The 12284-nt window shown below is 35.6% G+C and overlaps 1 protein-coding gene across 1 annotated transcript in view; it reads right to left on the reverse strand.

Moving 5' to 3' along the window:
- Positions 1 to 3669: 3669 nt before the first annotated feature.
- The window catches only part of GALC (galactosylceramidase), a 67196-nt gene continuing 58581 nt past the window's right edge, over positions 3670 to 12284 (reverse strand). Inside the window, exons 16-17 of the mRNA XM_008581211.1 lie at positions 10872 to 10948; positions 3670 to 5592 (exon numbers count right to left, since the gene is read on the reverse strand). Of these exons, the coding sequence (XP_008579433.1) occupies positions 5446 to 5592; positions 10872 to 10948 (224 nt within the window). The 3' untranslated portion in view covers positions 3670 to 5445. The remainder of the gene's footprint in view (positions 5593 to 10871; positions 10949 to 12284) is intronic.

The raw sequence follows: 12284 nt of genomic DNA on the forward strand, positions 1-12284 counted from the left end.
AGGACTGTGATCCCTGAAAGAAGGGAAGTACGTGAGGTGAACCTTATGATCCTCAATTTCCATCTGGAGGCATTTACCAGATTCCAGTGCATGAAGGGGAAATACAGTGTATGAGGCAACTGAAATTCACAGTTCAGAGTACCTGAGAGAAGAGAGCTATGCAGAAAAAGAGGTCCAAAAATCTCGAAGAGGGTCTACTTGTATCTTTGGCTGTAAACTAAGCTACCTATTCATAGTGTGAGACCCCATGAGCCAGGCAAAGAAAAACCAGGAGAAAACAGTTAACAGGGACCAGTTAGCTGAACTATAAAAATTCTCACAGGGCTGGAATATGTTCAAGATCTGAAAAACTGTAGTGGAGAGAATTCATTCAACTTGTAGGGAATTCCTTGTCTTAAGAATAGGGCTAAACTAGAGCTAGACAATTCCCAAAGGAATCAGCCTGCCAGATTGAAAGGGAAAACAGAAAACACAAAATTGTATTTGGAGATTTTAACACTCCTCTCTCAGTAATTGATAGAATAGACAGACAGAAAATGAATAACTACAGAAGTCTTAAACATTATCAATCAACATGACCTAATAAACACCTGTAAAACATTACAGTCAATCACTGTGGAAGATTAAGTATTTTAAAGGGCACATTAACTAAACTAAATTAGGTCATAAAACAGGTCTAAATACATTTAAAATAAATGAAATGAAACAGAGCACATTTTTGACCACAACAGGATTAAGTTAAATATCAATGACAATAAGATATCTTAAAAGTGTTCAAATATCTGGAAATTTGTAACAGTTCTAATTAGCACAAAGGTCAAAAAAATTACAAAAGAAACTAGAAAACATTTTTAACTGAATGAAAACAAAAACATGAATATCAAAATATATGAGATATAACTAAATCAATGCTTAGAAGAAATTTTATTGTTAAATACTTTATTTTAAAACAAAAACCCATAATCAAAGATCTAAGCTTATACCTTAAGGAGCTAGAATAAAAATAAACTTAATCCCAAAATAGAAGAATAAATAATAAAGGTGCAAGCAGCAATTAACAAAATAGAAAACAAAGAAGCAATAGAAAAAAATCTAAGAAACAAAAAGTTGGTTCTTTGAAAAATAAATAATATTTATAAAACACTAACTAGACCAATAAAGAGAGAGAAAGCACAAACTGCCATATCAGGAATGTCTTACAGACATTAAAAATAATAAGGGAATATTTTAAACAATTTTATATCAATAAGTTAGACAACTCAGATAAAAGGGACAAATTCCTTAAAAGACACAAATTGCCAAAACTGACATAAAAACATTTTAAAAATTGGAATAACCCTATATCTGTTAAAGTTTCTCAGCCTCCAATCTACTCTTCCTGGATCTGGTTTATGATACTGGAGCTGGGTCCTGTAAACATTTCTCTTGTGCCAGAAGGCAGACTTCAGCTTTGTCAGTGGAGGTTACTGGAGGGACACTGAAGCTTACTTATCTTTCTTGTCCCAGCGTGCTTTTTCCTTCTTGCTCCTGTGGCAGGTGGTTGGTAGCAGCATTTGGGACACCCAGTGATGCATCCTTTTCAGTGAGAGCTTGGGAAAACCAGCAGCATTTGCCCTCCAGGGATTTTCACCAACACCCCTGCAGGTAGTTTCCTAGAAAGTTTCACCAGCACCACAAAGTGTAGCTTCCTAGTGAGTCTCAGCAGCCCACCAAGAGGCAGCTTCCCAGTGAATCTCAAACACACCCCAGAAGGCAGTTTCTCACTGTCCAGCCCCAGCATGCATCACCTCAGCAAACTTCTGTACCATCCCAGGGCCAGAGGTACACCACCTTCAATGAGATCTGAACCTCAGCCTTGTGAAGACCTCTTCCAAACTTGTTCCTTCCTTGGGTACTCTGCCCAGCCAAGGAAGGGGCTGGTCTCTGTATCTGCTATTCCTGCATTCTTCAGAATTCTCTTTAACCCTTGGTAGTTAATCTCCTGTTACTAGCTAATAATTCTTTCCATTAAATTTTTCCTGGTATAGATTCTATCTCCTGAATGGACCCCAAATAACACAACTGACGAATATTAAGATTTAGAAACCTCACAAACTCTTTCAGAAAATAAAGGAGGAGAGAACATTTCCCAAATGACTTTATGAGGCATCACCCTATTACCAAAACCAAAGACATTATGAGAAAATATGTAAAATGACCAATATTCTGCATAAGCATAGATACAAACACTCTGAGCCAAATATTGGCAAAATGAATCCACAGATGTACAAACAGGGTAATAAAGCCCATTTGATCATGACATATCTTAGGAATGCAAAGTTACTTTAATCTTTGAAAATCAAACAATGTGACAGACCACATTAACATAATAAAGGAGAAAAAGTATATAATTATCTCATTAGATATAGAAAAAGCATTTAACTATCCATATTAAGAAATCTCAGTGAACTGGAAATAGAAGGAAACTTTCCCTGGATATAGGGAATCTAAAAAAAAAAAAAATCTAGAACTAACATCACACTTAATGGTGAAAGACACTCTTCCTAAGATAAGGAACAAAGCAAGGACATACGCTCTTACCACTTCTCAACATTGTACTTGAAGTCCCAGCCAGTACAATAAGGCAAAAACAACATCAAAAATAAAGCAGACATATTGGAAAGGAAAAAGCTAAATTGTTTGTATTCACAGATGACGTAACTGTATACGTAAACAATTCTAAAGAAATTACCAAAAAAAAAAGTTAGAACTAATAAGTGAATTTAGCAAGGCAGCAGGATTGCAATCAATATACAAAAATCAACTATTTCTACATATGAGCAACAAATAACTGAAAAAGAAAATAAAACACCATTTACAAAAACATCAAAAACATAAAATATTTAAGGATAAATTCAATCAAATATGTTCAAGATTTGCACACTTAAAACTACAGAAATTGCTAAGAGAAACTACAGAAGCCTAAATACATCAAAAGATGTAACTGTTCATGGATTAAAGGGCCCATATTATTCAGATATCAGTTCTCCACAAAGTGGTCTGTAATATAATGCAATCACAGTAAAAATTTCACAGGCTCTTTAGAGAAATAAAGAAAATAATTTTCAAAACTTGTATATGGAATATATAAAGAGCTCTTACAATGCAATGAAAAGACAACACAATTTTTAAAATGTGCACAATATGTGAACAGGTATTTCATAAAACAAAATATATGGATGGCTAATAAGCCTATTAAAAGAAGCTCAACATCTTTAATCACCAGAGAAATACAACTAATTTACACCCACAATTTTAGGTTAAAATTAGAAGAAATGACAACATGAAGCATCGACAAGAATGTGGAGTATTGGAATTCTCAAAGATTATTGATGGGAGTGTAAAATCATACAATCAGTTTGGAAAACAGTTTGGTGATTTCTTATAAAATTAAACATTTATTTAACATGAGACAGCAATTTCACTCCTGAAATTCATTCCGACAAGAATGTGGAGTATTGGAATTCTCAAAGATTATTGATGGGAGTGTAAAATCATACAATCAGTTTGGAAAACAGTTTGGTGGTTTCTTATAAAATTAAACATTTATTTAACATGAGACAGCAATTTCACTCCTGAAATTCATTCTTCTTCATCCAGAAAGAATAAAAACATATGTCCACACAAAGATATGTATGTAAATGCTGATGGCAGTTTTATTTGTAATATTGGAAACCGGGGGGGTAAAAATAAATTACAGTATATCCATCCATACATGTAATACTCTTCAGAAATAAGAAGCAGCAAACCACTGACACACACAACAACATGGACATCTCAAAAGCATTACATTGACTAAAAGACACCATTCACAACAGTATATAGTATATGACGTCACTTTTATGTTTTGGAACAACAACGAGAAAAATCTATAGCAATAAAAATCATATCAATGGTTGCCTGAGATTGGGAGTGAGGGGAATTGACTGCACAGGTGGACAAGAGAACTTTCTGGGTGATAGAAATATTCAATAGCTTGACTGGAGTGTTGGTTACATGAGTGTATCCATTTATTAAAACTCACTGAACCGTACACTTAAAATGGGAACATTTACATAAATTATATCTCTATAATGTTAATTTTAAAAAATATTCAGCAATCTGAACTGGAAATCGCTTAGACTTAGTCTTAATTCTAAAATGTTCTCTGTAATCCGATTTATTCTAGTAATTAGCTTCTTATCTTAAAAAGTAATACAAAACTTCATTGTAGCTTAGCCTACATTAGATCATTACAAATTCCTAAATAATAGAATTAGTTCAATGAATAATTATTTTCTTATAAAGAATTCCAGATTTTACTTTACCCACATGAATATCTGATTTGCCTCTAAGAGCTACATTAATGTTTAGATGTTAATTATGAGACATAAGAATTGTGCTCACCCATATTTAAGTATAAACACATTTGGATTTTTAAAAAAAATAAGTGCATCTAACCATACAGAACATTAGGAGAGGATCCAATTCTGTGAGCTGGCAAAAGTCTAAGTGTTCTCCTCCTTCCACAAATAAGGAGACAAAGGCATTCATTAGCTGTTTTAGTCTGTCACTAGACTGCAAAAAGGCACAGTGAAATGAGACACGGCAAATCGCTACAACTTTGTCTCTAGACCCACTTACAGCATTGGCTACATCAGGTTTTATTCCTTCTTCCAGCCACCTGGAAAACGTTCACAGAGAGTTTATTACAAGGGTCATAAGACTAAAAGTTGGAATCAAAAGATATTACAGAATGCAAATAACCCAGTTAATCTGCTAATATTTATTACTGCAGAAACAAATTTAGAGGTAGTTTATTAATGAGACATTTTTCAAATCATCCCACTCATCATATCCTACAATTCAAAAGCATAATCTTAAAAAGGAAAAGAAAAAAAAAAACTTTTTAGAGTGTAAACATAACATGCTGAAGTGGTTTTCAAAAAGCAGCACTTCCAGTATTCTTCAGCTTCCCATTTTGGAAATGTTTTCTTATGATGAAGACATTGGCTCACTTGGACACAGCGTCAGCATTTATCAGTACATCTCGGTGCTGATCAAGTTATTACCATCTGTATGATCACTTGCAAATAAAATGAAGAGAACTACCTCAGTGTTAGCACCAAAGCTAACCTGAACCACCCAAACCACTTGCAAGAAGACGACCATTGTACAGCTTGAATTTTAGGGGACACACCACATAATATTAAAGATTCACCTGTTTTCCCCTGGAATTAGTTGCAATAAAATCTCCCACAGGTTCAAGCAAAAATATATTTTTCTCTGCATTTACTCTTCATTATTTTTAACTTCCAAAAGCTTATATATTGGTTCATCAAAATTGGTCCATCAAAACAAGAATTGGCTCTGAACCAAAACCAAAAAGAAAGAAAATCTAAAGCATGCTATGATGCCCTGTCAGTATTAGTATGTGGCTTCCACATGAAAGTTGTCAAACTGTGCAAATTCAAAGGAGTGAGTCCCAATCGCGGCCCAGCCATTCTTCGGGGAATTTACAGGGATGTCTGTCCACAGAGGCTTGTTATTCAGCATGCCAGAGGAAAAACGACCCTGGAGTAGAAAGAAACGCATCTCTTGAAAACATATGGAAATGATCCTCTGAAGTCTGTTTCTTAATAATGTATTGTCCATTAGTGGAGCAAATATCTTCTCACTCAAGACTTACCACAGCAAAACACTATTCCACAAGTTTAAGCAAAATTGTGAAATACAGGAAAAATTTTCTGGGAGGAAATTCTTACCTACCTATTTAAATAGTTTCCAAGGTACAAGAAATATTTCGAAATTTTCTTGTACTCCAAAAAAATGTAAAGCCAACAAAAATGCAAAACTTTTCATAACATTATTATAAAGTTTTAGACAAAAGCCCACTAAAATAAAAAACATTTGTTATTTGCAGTAGTCGCATGTGTAGGTGTTGTGACTAACCACCACCAGCTCTTCAGACATGACTATGCTGGAGCCAAAACACCTGCCTCTACCTCATTGCTTATTTAAGGTCTTCATTAAAGACCCTTTGCCCAGCCAGAAGACCAAAACACCTGCCTCTACCTCATTGCTTATTTAAGGTCTTCATTAAAGACCCTTTGCCCAGCCAGACGAGGAGTAATTAACCTTAGTTTTAGTGTTTTGTTCCCATGTACAGAATATCTCTTCAAAGTCATATGAAGCTTCTACCCTTAATTTAGAAAAATAGTAAACTGATGATGGGGCAGAGGTGGAAGAAGAAGCAACCATAAGGTATGACTTACTGGTCACTGACAGAAAAAGAAAAAATTATATCCCCCCAGAAGGTCTCCATGAGCTTACCATTCTATTTAGCTCAATGCCTAGCACACGGTGAACAATAAATGTCACCCTTATTATCATTATTATAGCACATTTATGTATATATTCATAGCATAGCAATTACAGCTAAACATTTAAAACTAGCTAGTCTCAAAAGGTGAACAGCTTAAGATTCAAAGCACTAGGCCAAGAACCAAAATAAATCCGTACTTAAGTCTTAAAATTATAATGCAATGGGCCTTAGTTTGGTTCTTTTATTTTATGGATGGAGACACTGAGACTTAATGAGATTAAAACTCAAAGTCACAGATTTACCAGCAGAACTAGGACTTGAATCCAGGTCACCCAACACCAAATTTGAAGGCACAGTGCTATAACTATATACCTGCCCAGCTACCTTCAGCTCTAGAAGTGCTTACTGAACATCTTCAGCCACTTAAGAGACAGTGAAAATTAACACTGAGCCACGGGGCCCACATACACAAATCATATTAAGCACAAACCTGTCTAACGATACCTCATCTCCTCCTGCTCCCCCCATGCTCCCAGGTTTCAGCCGCCCCGGCCTCCTGGCTGCTCCTAACGCACAGCCAGCCCTGCCTGCCTTCTGCTCCAGCTGTTCTTCCCAGCAGTCAGGTCTAAGCTGAGATATCACAACTCGGCAAGGTTTTCCCTGGCCTCACTAGCTACAGAATCAGGGTATGGGAGCTACTTTGTCGCATCACTCCAGCTTTTCTTCTTATTTATTCATTTATTTACAAGTTTACTGTTTTAGAACAGGGGTCAGCAAACTATGACTCACAGGCAAGCCACCTATTTTTGTCAAGTAAAATGTTATTGGGACACAGCCAAACCCATTCATTTACCTACTGTCTATGGTTGCTTTCTTACTACAACAGCAGAGTTGAGTAGTTGCAAGAGAGACCATATTGCCCACAAAGCCTAAAATATTTACTATCCAGCCCTTTACAGAAAGATTCTGCCAACCCCTATCCTAGAAGAATATATGCTCTAAGAAAGCAAGAATCTTATCTGTCTTGTCCACTGCTATATCCCTATCATTTAGAAAAGTACACATGGTAAGTGCTTAACAAAAATGTGTTGAATAAAAGAATGAAACACACTTAACATCTGTGAGGTTGTTTTGAGGGTTATCTCCATTACAGATTAGGAAACAGAAGCTCAAAGAGGTAAAACAACTTGCTGCAAGTCTCAGTATGTGTGAGCAAGGAAATATGAATGTTGGTCTATTTGTTTCCAAACTCTCCTATTCCTAAGAATACTCATTTGATTCATTAAGTGCTTACAACATATCGGATACTGAACTAAACTTTCATACATATTATCTCATTTAACCTTCATAAGAAGGGTGGGTCTGCATGAGGCTATTGAGCAATATAAAATACTTGTAAGTGGAGTACAGTAGACTTCAAAGTCTATTGTTCTAACCACCATGCAACAGTGCTGGGGATAAGGCACTTGAAATGGCCAAGGTTAAAATGATAAAATCCTCATATTACCTGTAATTTGGAAGATGAACAACATAGAAGATGTTGTTTTGTTGTGTTTTTCTTTTACGTAGTAAATATTTATATGCCAAATGCTGTTTAATGCACTGAGAATTTAGGAAGAACAAGAAAGAGAAAGTCCCTGCTCTTATGGAGCTTACATTCTAGTAGACGGAGACAGACACACACCATAAATGAGACCTAAGGGATAAGTGGCATGTGAAGAATTAAAACACGTCGATGTGCTGGTGGGTGCCTGACAGACTAATGTAGGCTGGGTAGCTGGAGACAGACTCTCAGAGTATGTGTCATAAAGTTGAGCTGCAAGGCAGAAGCAGAATGCCCACAGTTGATGGAACAAGAAACAATGGGGCCAGGGGTGGAGTGGGTGTAAGTTAGCAAAATTCCTATGTACCCAACTAGCAAGACAGGAACTATTTTCTAAAAGTAATAAATCACATTATATTAAAGACATAACAGAAAAAGAGCAAAAATAGTTAAAGAGTGGCTGTAGCAGAGGTACAGAACACAAAATGGAGGTGAGGAGGAAGAAACAGGAGGTAGCTGTTTTCAATAAGTCCTCGATTTTTTTTAACCATTTATGCAAAGTACCTGAAAAAATTAAGAAAATTTTTAAAATCCCATTCACAATTTCAAAAAATTCATAAATTACTAAAAACAAGCCTAACTAGAAATGTGCAACAACTACAAAAACAAAAGTGAAGGACATAGTAAGAGATCTTAATAAATGGTGAGATACAGCACACTCTTGTTCCCATGTTCTTGCATGGGGAAATGTTATTGTAATTTTTTTTAAAAATGTTATTTTCCCTGAAATTGACGGATAATTCAACGCAATACTGCAGCATTTTCCATGGAATTGAAAAGCTATTTTAAAAATTCAAATAGAAGAGCAAATATACTAGAATAGCAAAGATAATTCTGAAAAAGAAGTAACAAATTGACCCACTGAGCTCTTCCCCTGACTGTGCCAGGCACTAGGTGCTGCAGAGCCAGTAGTGAATAAAATGGAGAGAGGCCTGTCATTAAAAGAGCTATGTTCTACTGAAGGGACTGTAATAAACAGATAAGCAATCAACAGAATATGTTTGATGTCAAATGGTGATAAAAACTTTGGAGAAAAATAAAGCAACAGAGGGGGACCGAGAGTGAGATGGGTGCTATTTTATATCAGGTGGTAAGGAAAGAACTCTAAAGGAAGAAAGTGAGTAAACCATATAATCAAAGATTTTTGAAAGCTAACACAATTTCAAGTGTGATACTGGACAACAATAGACAAAAACAATACAAAGAACAAAGAAAAGTTCAGAAACAACGCTATGCACATGTGCTGACTTTTTATATCAAAAAGGTGGTCTTTAAATTATGGGCAAAAGGACAGTTTGTGTAATAAATCATAATACCTATCCATTTGTGTGTGTGTGTTTTTTTTTAATTATATTGGGCACTTCTCAGTGCCCAGATGGATTAAATTCCAGATGGATTAAAGACTTAAACATAAAAAAAAAAAATCCTAAGCTTTATTTAGTTTGGGGAAAAAAATGTTCCTAACCTTAAGGAAGGGGAAGGCTTTCTCAAATAAAACACGAAACATAAAAGCAATGAAAAAGGTGAAATTTTTGGCAGTATCAAGATTTAAAACTTCTATTCATCAAAAATTCCTTAAGTAAAATTAAAATACACATGACAAAAGAGAAGAAAATATTTTTGATATATGAGTATGTAATAAACATTAGGTTAATATCCAGAATACATAATTCATACAAATCCATCAGAAAAAGACAACACAATAAAAAAAATGAGGAAAGAATATGAACGGACAACTTCAAAGAAGAGAAAATATGAGGGTATGGAAAGATTTGTATTATCTTTTAATTCTAGTTTTCCACAAACTTGTTGAATTACCCTTGTACAAACAGCCCAAAAACATAAGATGTGCAACCTCCCTAAATATCAAAGAAATGCAAATCATACCTATTAGCTTGAAAAAACTTTTAAAATCAATAATATCAAAGATGATTACAATTGCTATACAAATTGGTGCAGGTAGCTAGTAATATGGTTGTATCTGTTAAAATTTAAAATGCAATTCCTGTTCTAAATATCTGCTTAAACAACACCATATGTGCACCCCAGGAAGCACATTTAAGTTCCTTCTCCTCTCCATGTACAAGTAAAGCCAGCCCTTACTGCCTCGGTTCTCCATAAAAGGGAAGAACTGGGAAAAAAAAAAATCATGCCTATCAAGTGTGGTATGATTAAATGAACTATGTTACATCCGAACCAGATCTTCAGAACATATTGCTAATGCTGAAAAAATTAGTATTGTGATTTTTGGTGGCTGGATGGGAGGAGAGAACAAGTTCAAAAGTTATTTGAATCCCATTTTTAATTTCTACAGTGACCTAAACAAAATTATGAGATTACCTTGGGAGAGAGCAACATATTATGCAAAAGAATTTCTCTACGTGGCATTCCTTGAAAGCACTGTCAATCAGTAGTAACTCATGATCAACCAGTGATTTTGATGAATATTTTTAGATTTACACACTACAATTAATCTGGCATCTTCTCTGACAAAAATATTCATGAAAACCAACTTTTAAAAAACTGTGCTTTTAATTGAAAACCAAATTGTTCTTAACCATCAAAAATAAATTTATATGACTTTGCTTATACCTATAAGTTCCGATTATAGTCTTGGTTCAAGCAAACTTGAAAAAATAGTTCAATTATTAACTTTATCTACCAATTACTCCTCAGTTTAAAATCAGAAACAAATTTTTTTTAAAAATAGTAGTCTGATAAAGTCAGCTGCAGATGATTCTCATTAGAATCATATTATCACACATTATCATCCTAGAGAAGGGTGGTTTACTGGTTCCATGGCAGATTCACTGCCCCTTTCCATTATTTATCATACATTCTCCCTCCCATTTTATAACAGAAAATTCTAGAAAGGTACAATAAAGAAACATTTTACCTCCAGGCATTCTGATCAGCAATACTTACCTTAATAGATAATGTAAGTGTATACCACGTTTTTGCTGTAACTTCAACACGTCCTAAAGCATATATGATCCATCCAGCTGTAACACCAAAAGATTATCCTAAGTGATATATTTTTAAAATCTAAATCACAGAATCATATAACTCAGTGGGGGTTCTCAAGTGGCATTTGTATGTAGTAAAGTCAGGCTTAATAAAGAATTATGTCCCTTTACTTCTAGATCTACAACTGATTTAAAACAAAACAGCCTTCATTCCGCCATGCATTCTATAAGCATGTTGTATGATCCTACTCTGAGCCACAAACAGTATGTGAGCTCACAACAGAACTGGTGAAATAAACTTAAAAACCAACCATAGTATAATGTGTTAGCATCTATTGTTCAGGTATACAAGTGTACTTCAAAAAGTTCATGGAAAATACAGTTAAAAAATAATATGAATCTTTCCATGAACTTTTTAAGACCACTCATACATTGGATTGGAAACAGAAGATAAGAAGGAGCTGTCAAAGACTTGCACAAGATTTCTAGTTAGTGTAATTGCTTACATGGTGCTGCAGACTGGATGTTCCCCCTACCTCACTGAAGCTTAAATTCCCTCTATAACTGTTGACAGTGGGAAATCCGATTATGGTAATTAAAAGGTGGAGCCTTGAAGAAGTGATTAGGTTGTAGGACCATGCCATAGTGAATGGATTAATAATGGTGTTCAGTGTCATGGTACTGAGGGCTTTAAAAGGAGAGAGCATGAGGAGCTATCTCCTCTCTACTCCACCATCCTCTGCCATGTGATACCCTGCGTCACGGAAATCACCGCCAAAGAAAGTTCTCACCAGATGTGCTCCCTGGACTATGGACTTCCCAGCCTCTGAAACATAAGCAATAAATTTTGTTTTCTTGTATTTTGCTATAAGCAACAGAAACAGACTAACCCACATGGTAAGAGCTTTAACTTAGAATTAGAGGGAGATGGAATAAGTTAGTTTTTAGATTTACTGCATTTGAATGTCTGAGAGAAACTCAGGATGAGATGTTGAGTAGGCAGTTTAAAACACAAAACAGGGCCGGCCCGGTGGCGCACTGGATAAGTGCGCCGCTTGGGAAGTGCGGCGTCGCTCCCACCGAGGGTTCGGATCTCACATACAGACCGGTTCCCGCTCACTGGCTGAGCGAGGCGCGGGAGCAACACCAAGGGCTGCGATCCCGTTGCCGGTCCCGGTCCGGTACGGGGGCGACACTGAGGGTTGCGATCCGTTGCCCGACACGAAAAAAAAAGACAAAAAGGAAAAAAAAAAAAAAAAAACTGTTGGAATATATACAAAATATTCACAGAAGAATATGTAAGTGGTTATATTTTGAGAGCAAGATGCTAGGATTGAGGATGAGGGTGTGGGAGAAAACTAAGATTTACTTT

Source organism: Galeopterus variegatus, unplaced genomic scaffold, assembly GCF_000696425.1.
Source record: "Galeopterus variegatus unplaced genomic scaffold, G_variegatus-3.0.2 Scaffold2295, whole genome shotgun sequence".
Classification (NCBI taxonomy): Eukaryota; Metazoa; Chordata; class Mammalia; order Dermoptera; family Cynocephalidae; genus Galeopterus; species Galeopterus variegatus.